Source organism: Opisthocomus hoazin, chromosome 20 (genome assembly GCF_030867145.1).
Source record: "Opisthocomus hoazin isolate bOpiHoa1 chromosome 20, bOpiHoa1.hap1, whole genome shotgun sequence".
Lineage (NCBI taxonomy): Eukaryota > Metazoa > Chordata > Aves > Opisthocomiformes > Opisthocomidae > Opisthocomus > Opisthocomus hoazin.
Genome location: NC_134433.1, coordinates 6,254,110 through 6,274,348, shown reverse-complemented (window position 1 = coordinate 6,274,348; position 20,239 = coordinate 6,254,110). Strand labels below are relative to the sequence as shown.

At 47.3% G+C, this 20,239-nt stretch overlaps 1 protein-coding gene across 1 annotated transcript in view; it reads left to right on the top strand.

The window, feature by feature from the left end:
- Positions 1–20,239, top strand: part of GALNT17 (polypeptide N-acetylgalactosaminyltransferase 17) — a 219,757-nt gene that overhangs the window by 39,472 nt on the left and 160,046 nt on the right. The window contains exon 2 of the mRNA XM_075440254.1: positions 16,548–16,731. Coding sequence (XP_075296369.1) covers positions 16,548–16,731 — 184 coding nt within the window. The remainder of the gene's footprint in view (positions 1–16,547; positions 16,732–20,239) is intronic.

The following is a 20,239-nucleotide window of genomic DNA, read 5'->3' as shown; positions in this document are numbered from 1 at the left end:
AGTATATTTATTATTTATGTGCTGTATTTTTGTGTGTCTTGTTCCCCCCTCTCCTTGCCTCGGTGTAGATCGTTAAGCATCTGCTTGCACGTAGGAAAAAGCCTGGCTCAAACTGCTGCTTATCTGCCTGGGACCAAAATGAGGTTTGTGCCTTCAAGAAGTGATGACAGGTACAAGTAGGTAATGGGGCTGATGTGTCACAGGGAAAACTTTTCCTGCATCTGAAATGAGATTCAGTAAGTATTCGGCTCCAAATGGTAGTGACCTGCAGCAAATTGGTCAGTTTTAGATAAAAAGGAATCTGTCTTAAGGCTTACCGAAAGAAGGTGAAGGACTCCCGTGAAGTCAGACTGCTACAAAGCCGTTAGCAACTTTGGATCAGTAGTTCAGATACTTGTTTTAATCTGTGGAAGAAGGTATGGAGACTAATTGCCAATGTTGCAGTGCCTTCGGGTGCTGTCATGCAGGTTGCACGCCTCGCGCCCTTCCACCCCGGGATCGAAACTTTGGTTTGTGAGGCATAAACTTACTTTTACTCATGCAAATGAACCTAATGGCTTGCTTTTAAGTTCATGTGGAGCACAGCAAGGCGCCAGCAGTGCGTTGGGGTTCACGGGTTGCCTCTGCGTCTCCTCCAGGAAAAGCTCTCACAGGGTTATGAAGTTAAACTCCAAATTTCAGATATAAAAGTTCTGCAGTCTTTGTTTCAAGCCCAAGTGCATACCCGAATTGTGGATTGATACCAAGTCAGCGCCAGCCTCTGAAGATGTTCAGCTTGGTAGTTCGGAGTCTGAATTTCTGATGGTAACATGTTTCTATCAATAATTTGAAAACTGAGTAAGAGGAATAAATCCAGAGAAGTCTGATGTTATGCTTAGCATGGTTATGGGGAATAAAAAGTTTTTGGTACCCAGGGTTATCTACTGGTGAACTCATGTGATAGATTCAAGTGGGAAGGAGCAGTTTTGAGGAAAAGAGGGATGAATGCTGTCAGCCATCAGATCCTTTAACAGCAGCGAACACCAATATCCCCCTCTCTGATGGAAAGAAGGCGCTTCAGCGTGTCGGTGTCACTGGAGGATGTTTCCGAGGACCGTGAACAGGCATGAGGTGAGATGCCCGAGATGAGGGGTCGATTGATGTACAGAAAGCGTAGGGAAAGGGAAAGGAAGGGCTGGGTTGAGCACAGGGTGGGGTTTGTGGATGGGGCCCTGGGGCTGTGGTCTGCAAAGCCGCTTGACCATGGAGACGCAAGGAGGACCATGAGCGCGGGGTTATCGTAGCGATGCCCAGTGGTCGCAGTGGATGCCGAGATGTCAGCTTCCGGCGTGATGGAAAACTTAACACGGGGAAAAAGCAGTACTGAAGAGCAAATGCTTACAATACTTGAGTCTTCCACATTCCCTTTTGAGAGTGTGTACTGTAAACTCAAAATCTAAGCCCAAAAGATGAGTAGGGAGAGCTGCTCCCTGCTCTCCCTGCCTTTCCTCGCTTCCTGCTCAACATTTCTTATTCTCTTTGAGTTGAAGATCCAGGTTGCTCTTGGGTGTTGTCAAAAGGTAGTATATCCTTAATAAGTAAACACAGAAAAATGAATGCAATGATTCTGGTTTTTCTCTTGACCCGTGTCTGGAGCAGGAGCTGTGTTTTGCTCATCAATAAATAATTTCCCCCAGGAGAATGCAATCTCTGCAAACTCGGGCTGTGTGAGAGGCTTTGTCATGGCAAGTGGGAAGCAAAAAAAGTGGCAGATCCTGGAAGGATGTCTCTGGGAAAGAGTGGGGGAAGTAAACAATCCCTCAGCCCTTGTGGGAGTCGGGGCGTGTGACCCTGTCCTGCTGGAGGAAGGTGTCCCCAGTTTAGGTCCTCAGCTCCCTTTGTCTACCCCAAGCTCCCAGTGAGATTGGGTTTTCATTCTCTGCTGTAAGCATTGGATTTGTAGTTGTTTTGGGGATTGTAAGCAATACCCTCCTTTTGAGAGAAAGAGCATCTTTTTAGGGCGTCTTTTCCACAGCATCTCCAGGACCTGGTTGAGCAGTGAAGGGACAGGGCTCAGAATCTGGCAGCTCCATGTCTGCTGCACCTGCATTATCCACTGGGAATCTGATTCCCTGGTAAACCTGACCTGGAAAGGCAAGGAGCTGCTGAATGAGCTCGGTGACCCCAGGTATCAACAACCTTTTTCCCCCTGAAGTCCTTTAATCTGCTGAAGGGTGAAGAGGGCAGGCTTTGCGAGGTGGGTGTTAATTGCATTGCTCCCTAGGTAGGTGGAAGAGATAACACACTGAGGGGTTGCAAGATACTTCCCAAATTGCTTAAGATGATGAATTTGGGGATTAATTAAAATACAGCTTTAACAACTTGTCTTTCTCCCTGCGTGTCTAGAACAAGCAATGGCAAGGCAGTTGATTTTTTCTTTTTTTTTTTTTTTTTTTGTTTTAACGAAGCATCGACACAAAAAGAACAGTCGATTCCTGTATGCTGGGGAGCTACAGGGTTACTCATTAGCACAAAATTTAGGAGTGAATTAACTAGGGAGTAAATTAACGTGGGAATCTGGATGGGAGTCTCTGGCCCGGCCTTGGCTGCCCCAGGGCAGGTCCAAGCTGTGGCTTGGCGTGGGGTGTGAGGTCCGAAGGACATGGGGCCGTTGGTGGGGGGCAAGGGCTGAAGCGTTCAAGGGACGGGGTGTGGAAGGGAGACTGCTCTGATCAGTGGGAACCTTAAGGGATGGAAATATGGTGAAGGTAGGATGGAAAGATAGAAGGAGAAAGCGTGTGTGCTAGAGGGCTGGGAGGGTGGGAGAGAAAATGGAGATGAGGATTGCGTCTGCCTGGGAAGTCGAGGCACCACACGGCAAACGCAGGGCAGTTCCTCCCAGAGAGGAGGTTTGGCAGAGGCCACGTTTTGCGAGACCTCTTATTTTTCACTTGAGGACCAGCGAAGTGGCAAGTGTGTGCTATCCTGACAGTGGTGGCACTGGACACATCCCTGGGGTGTGTGGAATCGCAGGGCAGGAGGTGGTGTGGAGGCAGCCCCGCTGAGACACCGCACACCTCGGGGCTCGCCCCACCTCTGGGGCTTCTTGTCGTCATTGTAATTCAACGCGTTGCTCTCAAACAAGGCTACAAACACTCTGCTTTTGAAGAAAACTGACTCCTGTCAAGCATTGTCGTGGTTGAGGCTGGCCCACCGGATTGATCCAGTCCTTCAAAGTGAGCCTGGCAACCTGGGGTGGGCTCTTGGGGTGAGGTGGTCACAGTACAGCTGCCATGCGGTCACTGCTCCGGTGTTACCTGTCATGTGGTGTGGGTCGCTCAAGAGGGATGGCCTCTGGAGGAAACCACCCTGCCACGGCAGGTCCTTCTGGAGGTAGTAAGCTCTTTAATTTCATAAGAACTCAGATTCTGTCTCTAAACACTGATCTTTTCTGGCTAAGTCACCTTGGACAAGTTGTTTTCTGTGTTTGACCATCTAGAAGAGGAGTGATGTTCCTTCTTGTGTTCTCTCTTGGAGTACTGAACACAGTGGAAGCAAGACCCTGTTGTACCATGTACTGTGTTGTACCAAGTGTTTTGTGAAAAGAACAAGGACAGTCCTACTTCAGGTAGCTTAAAATCTGAGTCATATATTTAGCTCCCTCTGAGGAGTGCTTTGAGCGTTAATTATGTTTTTAAAGCACTTAGTGCCTATCATCAGAAGCTCGCTATAGAAACACAAAGTTAAATAGTCGCAGATCGGTGGCCTCTTAGGAATTGTTGTCGATGCTGTACAGCATAACCATTCATAAATTTGCATTGATGGTAGAGAGAGCAAGCTCCAGTTCTCCTTCCTTGAGACCACTGTCTGGCGAAGCATTTAAGCTTATGCTTTGCTTAAAGCACTTGAATAGTTTCACCGAGTTCAGAAACTTGGGTTTGGTAGCAAAGTACTTGAACTGAAACAAAGCTTTGCCTTCGCCATGTGGAGGCTAAGACATACCAGTGCAGTTCCAGGTTTTTATCTAAGAGATATCTATTGTGCCTGTAGGTTCGTTACAATTAATACATGTATTACATGAACCACCTTGGATCCATTAATAGTGGGTGGAGGAATGCAGATGTGTATAAGAATAAAGTCATCGCAGTGGAGAATATTTCTCTCTGATGACCAAATTAGCACTTTCATTTCTGTGTTTAGATGTTGCAAGTCATGGTGTGTCACCCATATGACCTCTTAGCAAAGCACAAACAGAGGGGAAGAAATCTGAAGAGCAACAGCGCTCAATGGGGTGTCCTGCATGTCTGAGAGCACTGAATGCACACCAGTAAACCAGCAACAAATTGGCTCGGTCGCTGAGTGAGAATAGCATCTGAGCACAGCCAGAACAAGTATTGTAGAAGAAATTAAATGCACTAAGCAAAACCCTGTAAAATAGACTTTCTTGACCTTAAAAAGTAAGTACTTGCGTTCACAGCTCAGTAGAACACAATTAGCAGGAAGAAGCATGTGCCCGCTTGCTGCAGATGCACGTTGTAACTCTGAGTTTCTCTTTCTGCAGCTGTGTTAGCATAGTACTTGCATGTTGGCTTCAAGGTGTTGGTTCTTCTTTTGGGAATGCCCATGGCCAGCAGGTCGAGGGAGGGGATTCTGCCCCTTTACTCTGCTGTCGTGAGACCCCACCTGGAGTTCTGCATCCAGCTCTGGAGTCCCCAGCATAGGAAGGACATGGAGGTGTTGGAGCAGGTCCAGAGGAGGGTCACGAAGATGATCCGAGGGATGGAGCACCTCTTCTATGAGGACAGGCTGAGGGAGTTGGGGCTGTTCAGCCTGCAGAAGAGAAGGCTCCGGGGTGACCTTAGAGCAGCTGCCAGTGCCTGGAGGGGTCTACAGGAAGGATGGAGAGGGACTCTTGACAAGGGGGAATGGCTGTAAACTAAAAGAGGGTAGATTTAGATTAGATACTAGGAGGAAATTCTTCACCATGAGGGTGGTGAGGTACTGGCCCAGGTTGTCCAGAGAAGCTGTGTCTTCCCTCTCCCTGGAGGTGTTCAAGGCCAGGTTGGATGGAGCTCTGAGCAACCTGGGCTGGTGGAAGATGTCCCTGCTTATGGCAGGGGGGTTGGAACCAGATGATCTTTAAGGTCCCTTCCAACCCTCACCATGCTATGATTCTCTAATGTGTTGGTATTTAAAGAATAGCTTAATGAGCAGATTCAGGGGTAGCCCAGACAGGTGGTACGGATCAAAGGACCCCTCCAGAGAGACTTGGAAGCACGCTGAGGACCCCTCTGAAAAGTGGTGCTGCTCAGGGTACAGTCCCACATACCCTTTTTCCCCCACTGATTCCCAGCTTTTTGGCACGTTGTCTCAGTGACGTGGTACTCTGCGTGGGGCCGTGGGTTAAAAGTACCACCCATGCTGGCCTCCTTTCCCCAGTCTTCAGGAGGGAGCACCTTGGTTGGCCTCACCAACCTCTGCAGGGCTTTGTAGCCTGGCCTGGTACAGAGGTTCCCTGGCTCCCAGCGGCTCCGCGGAGGAGATGCCCTGGGCATGGGGCTGGCACAGTTTGCGTGCGGAACGTGTAACCCGTCACATAACCACGAATCCCAGAATGGAGTAGCCAGCTTTGTGTTTACGATGTCTGTGCTGAAGTGTGGTGTTTCTTCATTTCCTTTCCTGCCAAATGGCAACTTTTTTCCCCTTTCCAACAGGCTGATCTATAGAGAGAGGAAATGAAATATTTTATGAAAAGGAAAACAAGAACATGCATTAAAAGAAACCACAAACACTAACAGCTTGTTATAGAAACACGATCTGGAAATAACAGATTCCTTGTGAAAATAAAAGTGCAAAATATTATTTTTAACCTTTGAATGGGGTTTAAAAAATGTTGGCTTGCGTTTTTTTGGGTTCTGTTCTCTTCCTGTTCCTAGACTTGTTCCTGTGGCTGTGCCCTGGTTCCATGGGTGGCCCTGTCCTGCTGCAGGTGTAACTCTAGTCACAGTTTCTCTGGGGCCAAGATCGATTTAAGAAATTCTGGTTTCCCCACCTTTGGCTGCATGGTCCTGTGGTGGCACTGCAGCTCAGCACCTCTGCAGTGTGCCCAAGCAGCAGCTCTACCTGGACGCAAAAGGCTTGTGATGGGGGTGGGAATGGACTGCGTTACCCAAAGAAGTTCAGTTTTATACTGGAGCATAAAGGCAGCAACATGGAGCGAAACGCAAGGTTCACCTGGCCCTGGGTTACTGATGGTGGCTGGTAGGAGTGACTGCCTAGGGGGGAATAGTTTGCAGAATGGCCTCACAAATCGCTGCATCAGCACAAGTGAGAGGGGTGATGTTGTGTTGTTGAGGGCAAAAGAGTTTGGGAACTTCTTAAACTGCTTATACTGAAGGAAATGTCATGATGAGCAATGTATCCTAATTTTCCTTTGTGCTTCCTGATGCTTGGGTTGGGTCTCAAAAACCAGCGCGGAGAGCTCGGTGCAGAATCATGGAATGGTTTGGGTTGGGAGAGACCTTAGAAGATCATCTAGTTCCAGCAGTTGCTCAAAGCCCCATCCAACCTGACCTTGAATGCTTCCGTTAATGGGACATGTCTAACTTCTCTGGGCTGCTCTTGCCATCTGTGCTGCTCCTGCCATCTTCTCTGAGCAGGTCTCACACGCAGGCGCTTGTCCTGCCAGGCTGGTTTCCAGGCAGCTCAAATAGGAGAGCCAGATAGTTTGTACTTGCTTGAATTGCAACCTGCCTTCTAAAAATAAAGCTGCCGACAGTTGCTTAATTCATCACCCAAACAGGCTCGTGGCTGACCAGCATAAATGTGCAAGATGGCTTTTACCCTGGGCCTCTCTCATTCGAGCCCCTGTGTCCCCAGCTATCCGATGGGCGCTGCGTCAGTCGCCGTGTGTGGGGACAGCTTGGGTGCTTCAGCAAAGTGCATCGAGTGCAGAGCTAGCACTTAGGTGTCTGCCGAATCAATGCACCGTCGGGTGCCTGGGCCAGGGACCTTGTCTTTCTTTTGAACGGTGACGCACCCTAAATTGATCTTCGGAGTTACTGGCACAGTGTCAGATTTTTAATGTGAAGTCCTGCCGTGGTTTATGTTATATTGTATTGGTAGGCTACTACTGCAGACTCTCTTGTGGTACATCATCAGGTTTTAGATAGCTGTGTGTTAGCTATGTAGTAGCAGATGTAACGCTGGACAAAGCTTTTGGTGCTGCTCCTTAACCTCGCTGCTGTTGATGTGAAGAGAAGCTGTGACACCTTGCTCCCATACAGAGCGTTCACCTCTCAGAGCATCCACAGTAGCAGCTGGGTGCCGAGAGTCCCCCCCTCTTGTCCTGGAGCCTCAGCAGGTAACTCCCAGGTTTCTGGCTTGTAGTGGAGCAGCCAGCCCTGCTCACATGGTACTGGTCTGGTCTTACGTGGGGGAAAAGGCAGAAAAAGTCCAGAGGGAGAAGCCTGTGGAGCATTTTGTCTGCAGCCACTGGAGTGACCAGTGGTGAAGGGAAAGCGTCCTTGAAATCAACTGAACCCGGATCGCTGATGCTGGAGCGTCTTACCAGGAAGGTGGGCTTAAACCGTACAAACCTCGTGTGTTGCCTCTGAAGCCAGCTGCGTGTCCCAGGGTGCTGGGCTCTCCCTGGAGAGCCTTGCTCTGCTCTGCTGGGTGTCTGTTCTCTCGCTAATTAGGTCTCATTACTGGTTTCGGGTCATGTTGGGGGCTCTGCTGTAGATTTTCCCCTCCCCTCTCTGAGAGTGTTCTTTGCTTTCTCATTGCTACCTGGGCACGACGGTTCTTTGTGATGGTTTGTGGCAATTTAAAATAACAGTGAGAAGATTGCTTGAGACTGTTCTAAACACTTTGTGGAAATGTGTTGCTGTGTGTTGGGGAGGAAAAGGTTGTGCCTGCCTCCCGGTAAGACTGAATCCTTGAAAGCAGGGCTTAATGAAGTGAGCTCTCTGGAGTTCTTCAATATCTTGAGTGTGGATGCAGTGTGCCTGGATTCAGCTGTCTCACTCTATGATCTTACTGATGTTTTTGACCTGATTTTCCTTTTTGTTACACATTGTGATCTACTACTTTCTGCCTTGTTTTTCCCTTTCTCTCCAGTAAATAATATTATTAATAATAATAAATAGTATTTCCAGAAAATGATGGTCCCATAAGTTAGAGATATAAATTTGTATACGTGTCATAATGTGCAAGGGAGATTGCTACAACGCATTCTTTTCTTTACCTTTTCTGCAAATACACTTCATCCATCCCCCCTCGCAGATCCAAGTCTGCTATCTGGAATCGCGAGTCAGCTGCTGCCGCATATGTCGCTCCATTACTTGGCAACTGCCTCCGATATATCAATGCCTTCCCTGCAAAATGTATGTGCTTTCTTACAACCCATGTATCTTGCTCCTGCTGATGTAGCGATGTGGGTTATTGCAGCATATTTCATCCCCCAAAGCACGGTGAACTGCATGCTGGTCACAGGATAGGAGCCCCTCTTCCCACAGCTGATCCGGGGGTGCTTTGGGGCGCAGGCACCAGCCGCTGAACACCGTGCGCAGCGGGGCGCGAGGTGAGGGTGGGAAGAGCCCAGGAAAGCCGTCTCCATTCGAAACCGTGGACCCCGCGGAGGGCAGCAGGGTGCAGGCGGTGATTTTGGGACAAACCTGCAGCAGCTGTAAGCAATCGGCCTCTGGATTTCAGTTTCTTACTTGAAAAGGGGAGCGCCCCGAAGCAGGGCATCTCCTGGGGTGGTGGTGCCCGTACAGGCTCGGGAAGGGCACTGCTCTCGTTAAATTGCCAGGAATGCTTCGCGCCTGCGTGGGGTTTTCCGTGGGGTGAAAATCACCTGCAGTCTGGTCTCTGCACCTGAACAAGGTCTCTGTGCACAGGTCTCCCATTGAAGCACTGTGTGCTCTCCCTGCTGAGCTGCAAAGAGCTTTTCCTAGCCTCTGGTTTTCTGACTCTAAACCAGTTCTGTTGCTAAGTCCTGACTTTTTTTCAAGAAGTTATTTTAAGAATGTGAAGCAGAATGCTAGGTGCTGGCATCTTCAGTTTCAGGGAGCATAGATTCTAAAGTTCTACTAGTCTCAGGTTTTAGAATCAACTAAACCATTCCTCTGAACTGAATAGCCTCAGCCAGTTGAAGGATTTCTGTTACTCTGAGCCCAAGGCGAATCTTGATGGGGAAATTATCGTTTGCAACCAGAACTTGGTAGTGCAACGGCCTAGCCATGGCAGGACTGGCTTTGAAATTCTCGTGGTGACAATATTCTGCTTGTGATGGACGCTGATCCTCCCTCTGGCTCTGAAGGTAATTTCTCCGTGTTTCCATTTCCATATAGATAACTTCAATTTTGAATATGTGTATGTATGTACATCTATACATATAAGTGTGTATAAATGTATATTTATGCTAAAAAATCTCAACAAGACTTCATACTCTGTGCAGTTTGATGTGCTCTATTCTCCCATCCTCTTCATAGAGTACGAGGTGGGAAGAAACCCTGACGTTGTCTGACTGTTCCCAGAATGATGTACACGTGTGTGTGCTTGAATCATTCTTGATACAGAAGTGCATCTGATCAGTCCTTAAATATATTTAATAATGAGGGGCTATGCCCTGTCCTGTTTTGGGCCTTGCCTGGCTGGGCTGTGGAGAAGTGTGTACGATTCTCGCACGCCCAGCTGTCACAATTATTGAAGTGAAGTCTTAGTGGTCTGTTGGACAAATTCATTGTAGTGAGAATTATTGAAAGAATTCTGCATACACAGGAGCTTTTTTAGAGATGAAAAATAGAATCATAGAATCGTGAAGGTTGGAAAAGACTTCTAAGATCTAAGATATGTTGGATTAGAGGTAAAATACACTGTATTTTCAGTTTATCTGTGTCTGGCTAAAGTCCCTGCTTGCCAAGTATGGGCCCAGCAGCATTCAGCTGTTGCTTTTTTGAGTTCGCATTTGTCATTCAGTGTGAAGCCAAAGGTTTGGAATTTTCTTGAAGCCACCTTCCGCCAGTCAGCAAGTTCGTGTTTATCCCTGTGGTAAACCAACAAAGCATTTGCATGGCAGAGGACACCGACCAGCTCTGCGGATCCTTGCAGCTGAAGGAGATGTTCAGAGATGCTAAGAGACAGCTCACTGGAGAAGTCCTGTCTGGATGGAAGGTGATAGCATTGATCCTTTGGCAAGGGGGATTTGTCAGAAGCCTGCTGCAGCATCTGATTTGGGGGATGTACTGGCTTTTGAGAAGTAGTCAGCCCTGAGAGAAACATACTTAGCATGTACACTGAAGAAAATTGTAAAGGGTTCAGGGGAATGCTCATTTTTCCATTGGACTCTAGTATTTAAGTTCATTTTTAGAATTTGTTATGTGTGTGGGTTTTTTTCACACACACCCCCCCCCCCTCCCGGAAAGTGATCTCTTCTCTTCTAATCCCTTTGCCAGTACTTTTGGTTTCCTTTGCAAGAGTCTAAGGATGCTCTGGGGAGGCAGCAGGAGCAGAGGACGCTGGCAGAGCCGGTCGTGTTTGGTACTCCCGAGACAATTGGAATAGCCCTGGAACAGCGCATGTTGTCTGCCACGTAGGTGTCACCTACAGTCGGAGGACTTGCATTATTTAGTCTAATAAAAGGTCTGAGCAAAGACTGGGTAAAAATAGTGTAAAAACTGCTGCAGGGAGAGAAAATTCCAGGTCTCAGGTTCCACCAAAGCTGCAAAGGAAAATTGGTGCCTTTTAGTCTGCCAATTACCCTTATCGTTAATGAGGCCTCCCTTTAATAGTCTGTATTTGCAGCGATCAGCAGGACAACACTAAAAACTTCAGCAGTTTTCCATAATTCCTAGCATTACCTATGACATTTTGCCCTGTGGTATCCATTCCGGTTTCTCAAGGCATACCCCTGAAATCCCATCTGCTGTAGCCTCCCGCTCACGCAGAGGCGGTGTCCACGGTGTGACACGCGGCACGCATCAGGCCATTTACCCTCATGGGTTTTGCTGCTTTTCCCGAGTCAGAAATTTCTTGTTAGCCTTCAAGTCGCTGGCGGAAGGGAGGCCAGAAGCACACGTCCCTAGGAGAGCTGTTTGGGCTGGAGGATCCGTGGAGCTTAGCTGAAGAGCTGTATTCTCAAAGACATTACTTGAATTTTCTCTTTATGCTTCCATTATTTTTCAGTACCTTTTCAGTGTTATTTATCGCTGCTTGGGAAGGAGGGCTTTGTGTTCCTCTTTCCTGTAAGGATGTGCCTTGCGATCGGAGCTGTGCGTGCTCTGTGACTCAGGCGGCGGGATGACATGAACAAGCGAGGAAGGATGCTTTTCCAGAAATCTTTCCTATGTGATTTCCTCCTGTTCTTTTCCCTCCTCCACCCCCAGCGTTAAGGCTCAGGACCCCTGTTTCTCAGAAATGCCTTGTCATTCCAGACACTCTTCCCCGGCTTTCTTAATGAAAGAAGTTTCCTTGGCTGGCGTTTGTACCGGTAGGGTGAACGTTTTCCTTCATCTAGGCTGACATGCAGCAAAATGCTTTTCCAGCACGCCGGCTGCCTGGGGAGCTTGTTTGGCTGGGTGCTTTATAAATGAAGGCTATGTATCACGTTATATTGTATTTTACCAAAGGTTTTCTCTAGCCTAGAAAACTCCTGTCTCCTTATGAAATATACTGCCAGTTTAAGGAGAGAATAATTTATTTACTGTAACTGTACTCAGTCGAGGAATAATTTTGCTGTAGAGATTAAATTTTTATATCATCTTGAAGAAAACCAACTCGCTGTCAGTCCCCAGGGAATCTGATGTCTGGCCATTTCAGCAGGAGTAGCTCAGATCTTAGCAGCTCTAAGTGGTGTCTTTTTTTCCTTGTATTCCTGCAGTGTAAGAGCAATGCACTCCTTCTGTCCCAAAGTTCAGATGTTTAAAGAGATTCTGAAAAAAACTCCTGGTTTTGTTTCTAAGGTGTTTGGGAGTGAATGTGGTTTAAGGATGAGTGGAGCTCACAACTGTTCAGCGCTCTGATCTACACTGAACATCTAATCTTGATGCAGCCCATTACCATCTCATGAGCTTGCAAAATTCCCTGGGGAGTGAATTCGCTCCGAAGAGCAAGCATTTTTTGGGGGGATTAGTGCTGTTTATCGCTATAGATAGGCTGGAGCAGGCATCAGGAGAGACTTTTTGGCAGCGATTCAGCAGTTCTGCTTTGGTGCCTGCCCAGAATGGTAAAGGATTTGGTCTGGGACTGGGGAACAGTTCCGACTCTTTACTTTTTAGACCAGTTCTTCAAGGACATAAGCTGATGGGATCATGCTCTTGCTTTTTCTTGCTTGTTGTGTCTGTGTGTGCAATTTCTGTCCCTTTCAGGCCAATTTCAAGCAGGTTTGGCAAAGGGCTGGAGGTTTTCAAAGTGTGAAGATGCTACAAGCATGTGCTAGTAAGAGGCTACAGCAGAAGGCTGTGGTGGACACCAGCCCTGGACAGATGTGTGTGGGGAACGACTGGCTTCGGAGGCGATGTCCCCCTTCTGCTCCTGCATCGCCAGAGCCACTGAAGTCATTCATTTGCAGCGTTACGCCGTTTGAACGCGATACGAGATCGTTTGCCCTTTGAGACCCAAGTGGCATTTCCATGCAGGCTGTGGAGGGCAACCAGAAAAAGGGAGGAGGTGTACGTGCTGCCTCCAGAAACCCACAGCCTGTGGCTCTGGGCTCTGAGGTGGGTCAGGGCCCTGCTGCAGGCACGGTGGAGTACGCAGGGGCTAAAAAAGGCAATTTGGGGGTGAGAGGGGTGAGAGGAAGGGGAACAAGGAGAGGAGATATGATTGCACGTGGGAGTCCTCTCTAGAAGGTGGGCTGCTGGGCTTGCTCTCCCTTAGACTTGGGAGACGTGTGGGTGTCTCTGTGCACCCAAATGTGGATTAATGCAAAGCCCAGGGAGCTCCCTGCTGAGAAGGCACTTTGCCCGGATTCCTGCCCAGGTGAAGGAACCACACGGGCTGGGCTGAGCAGAATTTCTGAAGCTGTAGCAAAAGCTGGCAGAAGTGCACCCTTCTTTGTGCAGCTCTAAAATGGAGCTGGTAGAAGTGAGTGAATGAGTGGGTCTGCTGGTTCTGCTGTAACCATTTGTTCTCAGTCCTGCCTCTCCTGGGGCATCTTTTCAGCCAGCTGGAAGCAAATTTCTTTCTCTTCTGTTTGGATATAAATTATCGTTCTTGCCAAACATTGCTTGAATCCTGCTTTGAGGTGCCGTACACCAAAGTGACATCCCAGCTGCATGGATGAACCCTTCTGACAGCCCGAACTGGAGGAGAAAATGTTTAACCGTTACAGAGACGGACACAGAGATCCTCCCTGTCACATCGCGCCTGGGAATGTTCGTCTTTGTGGCTGTCCCTGCGGGTGTGTTTGCTGTCCTGGGTGGCACGGAAGGAGAGGGTGGTGTTCTCATGGTAGTGTCCTGCCCAACACTTGTGAATCGATCACCTTAACTGGTTCCTGTGGTTAAATGACATGGGTTCATCTGTGCTTACTGAGACTGGGTTTGTAGCAGTAGAAGGACTGAGAAGTTTGTGTGCAGAAGTAAAGGAATGTACATAGTGAGGACAGAGAAATGTATGCTGGGGGGGGTGGTCATGGTTGTGGTCTTGGAATAATGCAGTTAATGGCATTACAGGCTCATCAGTCAAAGCTGCTGAGTATAAAGTCATGTCTTGGCATTTCTCTGGTGCCTCTGCTGTCAACAGAGAGGCTGCATTTTGCCAGGACCTTCATTTTGTCTTGTCACGACGGAGCCTGCTACCTTGCGATAGCTGAGGGCATGGGGGCACAGATGGGTCTGTGCTGGCTCTGCCCATGTCTTGACTGTATTTTGGGAGTGTGCACCGTCCCCTTGTGTATCTTTCTTCTGTGAAGAACGATGGATGGACAGGTGAGGAAGGTGTCCTTGTGCTCTCCAGCACCTCCCACCATACTGTCCCCAGTCTCCGTCGCTGGTGGATGAGGATTGAAGGTTTGGCTGTAGAGTGTACTGAGCCTGCCATTTTGGTGCAGCCAGCTGAATTCCTTGGCAAAGATCTCCTTGCTCCAGGTGTCTCCTACTGCCCCTAATACCAGCTCAGGTCCCCTAGGCTGGGCAATGTGGAAAGGGCTGGTGTAGCTGTGGTGGTTGGTGTTTTGAACACTGAAAGCTAAGTTCCTCACCTCTAGTTTGAGACAGTTTATCAACATGCTGTAGTTGGGAGCTCAGTTACCTTAGTGAAGTCCTCTGGAGATTGATGCAGATCTTGTGGTGGATGAATTCGCCTTGGAGGGATGAGTCTTTCCCTCTTGACTTCAGGTGCAGAGCTCTGGGAGAAGTGCTGCTTCGGGTATCTGAGTTAAACAATTATAATCTGTTGATGATAACTCGAGCTTGTGTTTTCTTAAACCTGCTTTGAACAGAGCAAGGTGCTGTGATGTTAGCACTTCTGGTAGCCCACTGGGTGGGAACCCCAGGTTCCACTGCCCAGCACCAAGGTCCTCCATCCACAGAGCCTCTGCCAGCCCTAACCCAGCTCAGGAAGGTCCCACTTCTCTTCAGCCCTGCTTACAGATGCGTAGATTCAAAGCACCGATAGCAAAGGCATTGGGGAGGTGAGAAATGTGTTAAAAAGAGCAAAGAAAAGCAGAATCAAGCTTTAAAAGCAAACTGATAGATCCTGAGGATGCCTGTGGTAAAAGTATGAGCTTGCTTGATGCCGTGGAGGGGCTTCATAGCTCTGTATTAGTGTCTTTCTTGCCAAGAGCTGGTGTTGGTAGGCAGTAAGACAAGCTCATACGGATTTTGATGGAATCATTTAATGGGAAAGGTGAAGAAGGAGGAATTAAAATGATAAACTGAATTTCTGTTAGAATGTGTCTGTTACAGTGGTAAAACCCTCAGCTGATGAACTGAGGAAGCCGTTTCGTCTTTTTGGTGTAACAAGAAGCAAGTAGTGATATGGGGTAACCCAAGGAAATTTATGTATCTATAGGTGCACTCTTCCTGAGTAGAAACAATCTGGTTTTTGTAAAGAAATAGACATTTTGAGAAGAATTGTCTCTTCATGAGAATATTTTTTTTTTATAAATACTGTTTTATTTCTGTTGGAGTTTGTGTCCAAAATGAAATTGGTGTCTGTTTGTAAGCGAGCTGAAGCTTGTTCCTCCAGCCGTTTGGGGTTAGGAGGTTCGCGGGGTGATCTGCTGGTCTTCTGCAGGCCAGAAAGCTCCACTTGCTCCTCTGGCTGTCGCTGAGCCTAGAGACAGAAAAAGGCAGCTTGGCTATCTAATCCATCCCCGCGTCACAGCCAGCTGCTCCTTGCAGTTGATTTGTTATTATTGTCCTCGGATAAAATCTAATCAAGCCTCGTGCGGTCAGAAGGACTCCATCAACTACCAGAAGCTCCCTAGCAGAGAAGGCAGTTTAGAGGTTCCTTGTCAGAAGGAGTAATAATAATAATAATAATTTCTATTCAAGTGCTTCATACTGTGATTTACATTCATAGGTGATTTTCTTACTGCCTCACAATACTACTTTTTGAGGGGAAAAAAGTAAAAAAGTGTTGAGATCTGTGCCTTGCAGATGGGCAGGCGGAGTGTTGTGTCCAGGGCGATGGAAATCCATGGTAGGTTTGGGAGCTGGACCGTGCTCTTGGATCAGGAAGCCCTGTACATAGCCTCAAGGTTGCTGTGCCTTCCGAAGCATCGCTGGTGACGACAGTCTGTTCGTTCTGCCCGCAGAGTCAGGGCTCTGCCAGGAAACCCAACGGGAATATATCCTGCTGTCTTTATTAAAAAAAAAAAAAAAATTACAAAATAATCCATCAATTTTTTTCTGACAAAAAGAAGAGTGTGAGTCTCTGCTAATAAAAAATATTAAATTCCAGGTCTCCTGTATAATAAATAATGACATGAGTATGAACTTGGCTTCCCACAAGCACCACCAAATCATCAGTATAGCTCTTTTTGTGCGGCTCGTTTTGAACTTTGCCTATTTCCTTCAGCTATGCAGATATAAATAAATAATTCTGCTTGATAAAGGTCTGGGAATGCGATACTTTAAAAGATAAGAAAGCTTTGAGGGGAAATTGTTTTTAAATCCATAACATTTGTATGCTGTTCAGTGTTCATACTGAGCAGAAATTCGTTCAGCTGGCAGTTAACCAACCTTTTTTTATTCTTCTTCTGTGTTCACCCTGTGCTTCTGCTGGGGACACCTAACCTTATGTGTAATTACCTCTCTGGGAGTGGGAGGGAGGCCGAAATAACCTGCCTCACAACTAAAGAAATGCACAGGTCCCTGGGACGAGTTATCAGTTGGGTGCTGGTGGCAGAGCTATCAGGAACAGTGTGTCTGAGCCATGAAGAACTTCAAAGTTTGGTCATTTTCTTTCCAGCATTGGGCCAAAGAAGTAGAATTTGAAATGTTTTCAGAAAACCAAAATAAAACACCCTGTTTTTTCACATGATTTTTGTTGCTTTTATAGCTTGGAAGTCCCAGTGATGATTTTTAAGAGTGATGATATCTCTTTTTTCTCTTAAGGTCTGTCCAAGTCACTTGGTCTCATTGAAGGCTATGGTGGACGTGGTAAAGGTGGGCTTCCAGCCACCCTGTCCCCGGAGGAGGAGGAGAAGGCAAAGGGACCACATGAGAAATACGGCTACAACTCCTACCTCAGTGAGAAAATTTCACTGGATCGTTCCATACCAGATTATCGTCCAACCAAGTAAGTGCCCGTTGCTCCGTGAAGGAGTGCGTGTGTTTAGGTGTCTTCTGAGCACCAGGAGTGATGGTTGCTTTCATATTCTCCTGTGATACTGTCCGCTCTTCCCTCCTTATGATTCCCAGGGCCATGCTCAGTAACGAGCAACCGATGTAGTTTGGCTGAAGATGACGTATTGGGGAAAAAAAGCTTATTTCTTCCCACTCTTCTCTCTTGCATTGTATTTTCCTCAAGCAATACGTTATTTTGGGTGGTAGTGATGCGATCAGAAGCTCACATCTGCTTTGGTCAGCAAAGGGCTGTTCGCTGAGCTGTTGGCCTCTCGTGTTTTTTACCCTGTAAATGTGTGCAAAGACTCTCCCTTTCTCCTCCCTTGTCAGCTCCATCGTGTCCCTGCAAGAGCTCCGGGGCTCTCGGGCTGCCCTGGTCCTCCCCCCAGCGCAGTCCTTCCACTGGGACCTGCTGCGGGCTCTGCTGTTGGGCTTTAAGCAGCCCAGAGAGAGGGCAGAAGTGCTTTAACCCTTTGCCACTGCGGTGGCAGGAGGAAGGCATGGAGAAGGCTTAAAATATCCGTCAGAAGGAGTAACAGCTCCTGAGCGATGACACCTCTGTGCAGACACCTGTGAAGGAAGCCCGTCCATCGGGTTGGATAGCAATATCCCATACCAATACCCACCAATACCATGGATCAGGTAGCAGTATCCTTTAGCTACTATTTTTCTGGATTGACCTTTCAAGATGGTGATGATGGTGATGATGTTTACCCGCTAAGCACCCTAGAAGAATAGACTTTCAATGAGGTGCCAAGTCATTTTGTTAAGAGCGTGAGAAAAGAGATGCTGTGACTTTATGAAAGTTAATTTTAGATATGGCCCGCAGAGTGTTCCTCAAAATAGGAAAGTGTCAGTTTGTCCAGGCCTGGAGGGAAATCCCTGATAAAAGAGTGAGCTGAGAGAGATTTAGATTCTGAAAGATACATGTCCAATGCCTGTGTCATTAGGACAGTGACAAAGCCTTTGCTTGGCGTCTGCAAACCATTGAAAATCATGCAGCGAGGGGATGCAGCTACATGTCTCCAGCACACTGGCAAATTGTTAAGGATGTGAGAGCATGCAGAGCTTTTGTTCCTTCTCTTCGCTGCGTGCTGCATGAATTTCAAGCAGCCACTCAGAGTTTCCAAGGCTGTCAGCCACTGACAACAGAAATATTTGGATGGGTTTTCAAAGGAATGGGGGCCAGCCTCCAGTTGCGCTGGTAGGGTTTGTCTGGACAGAATGAATTGCAGGTACAAATTGCACCTTTGGCTAGATGATATGCAAATCCCACTACAATGATAAATCCTCGGAGTGAGACCTTCCCTAGCAGTTACCCGAGTCTGAGCTGCTTATTTTCATTTCTCATCCAGAACTCCGACTTCTAGCAGAGCCAGCATTACTTTGTGGGAATTAATTTGAGAAGTAATGTTTTTTCAGAAGTTGGGGGGAAGAAAAGGATTAATTCTGACATTTTTAGGTTTTCATTGTATTTTTCCTCAGTGCCACTATCCGTCATTTCCTGGGAGGGTGGTGGAGAGGACAGAGCAGACACAGCAATTTATTAAATATGCATCATTTTGAAGCTGGGCTACTAATTTGGAGAGAATTTGTGGGTACTGACTGCAGCTGTGTAACTTAGTGTCTTTTATCTATGTAATAACTTGAGGAGTGTGTTTTGGTTATTGCCTTTTATTTAGGGGGAGATCAATTGTCTTGGTATTGCAAGAGAGAGGTTGGGCTGGTTATGAAATAAGCTGGAGTTTGCTGGAGGATTTGAAAAGTTTCAGCTTTTTCTACTTCTGACTTCAAGATCCATTCGCTATTTTGTGCATTCTGTTTTATGGCTGGTTTTATGAAGGGTTTAATACAAACCATTTAAGTCAAGTATCCTGCTCTCTGATTAAAATAGATTGAAGTCAGAGGAAATTAGCCCAAATGGTTTTGAAATTGTGGCATTAGTGGGGAAAAACTGTTGAAAACCCACCACCTGATAAGCATTACAAAGCATGTATTAGTTTTAAATATAATAGTGCAGCCTGTTTGGTTCAGCTAAAGGCGGCTGAGCGTCTGGAATGCCGATGGACTCAGACTGTTCCTAGCAGCGGCTGTCGCTCATGCGTCCCCTTTCCTTCTAATTTTCTCTTTTTTTTAAAGAAAAAGATTAATGCAGTGAAGTGGCACTCTCCTAAGTGCCAAGCTACGCTGGATCAGACCTCTTAGTCCTCTTCCTTGCCCCCTCGTTGTGCCTGTGGCCAAAGTGAAGGGCAGCAAGGGCAGTTCAGGGGGAAGCTGGCATGTTTTGTAATCCTGCTGTATTTAGAGTCCCTGCAGCTCGTTGTCAGCATCGCTGGGGGTTCAGAGACGCAGGTGTCCCTGCTCGGAGTGATTTTCAGGCAGATGCTGGCAGTGAGGAGGCATCACGAGCCCCAGCTGATGGCCTTGCACGTCCTGCCCAGAGGCAGCAGAGAGGAGAGAGGCGAGGTTCCCTGGAGAAAATGGTCCAAGCGGTGTTGGATGCAGACTGGCACTTAGGAGGTGGTAAGGTCTTCCCCAGGGCCAGGAGTGGGGGCAGAGTACTTTGTTTGTCTTGATTTGGGGAGCTGTAGTGTCTCTTTTTGGTAGTGTGGGTTATTATCTTCGTTTTGGTGATAAAATGCAGTTCATTTGCTCTTAAAAAGCTGAGGCAGCTTGTCTGGGCTGGAAGGTAGAAAGCCTACCCTGCTGTTCACTGCTTGAGCAATATTGGGCTTTAGGCTGGAGCGATTCCCAAAAAAGTGCTGCTGATGGTGTGGATACGTGAAAAACGTGTGCAACACTGATACGTGAGGGAGCTGTGCCTGCAAGACCTGAGTCTTGACCTCATCACTACTGGTGTTTCTGATCCCAGCCCTCTGCTGAGTAGGAGAGGTGGTGTTGGGTGGCGATGCAGTGTGCTTTTCGAGTGAATTAGATAACGGTATTATGTTTTGGATGATGCAGAAAGCTACTGCTTCAGCAAAAAGAAGGGATGGCTAGTATTTTGGTGCAAAGGCCCTTATTTGGAGTCTTGCTGTGGAACAGTGGTGTGATGAGATAGGCATAGGCAACACATTTCTGTGTTGCTTGATTAGGTTTTTGGACTTTAGGATGAGATTCCTGTGAGTTCTGGAAAGCAATTACTGCTTCTAGATTGGAAGTAGCCAAGGTGCTGCCCGCAGACTGCAGGTTTTCTATACAAATCTCCAAAAAATAATGAGCTGGAGAGATTTTCTTCCATTTTCTGCAAAAAACTGAGAGGGACGAGGCTGATCTGTGAGTTTTATTGTTGATCGATTCACAGCATTTTCTGCTTGCCTGTGAAGGGTGGGGGTTTAAGAAGACATGGTGTTTTCTTTATTGGAAGTGAAGGATATTTACATGGGCTCCTAGGAGCTACTGACATTCCCCGCTTTGAATATAGATTTTGTGCACCTCTGTTTTATTCTGTGATGTAGGAT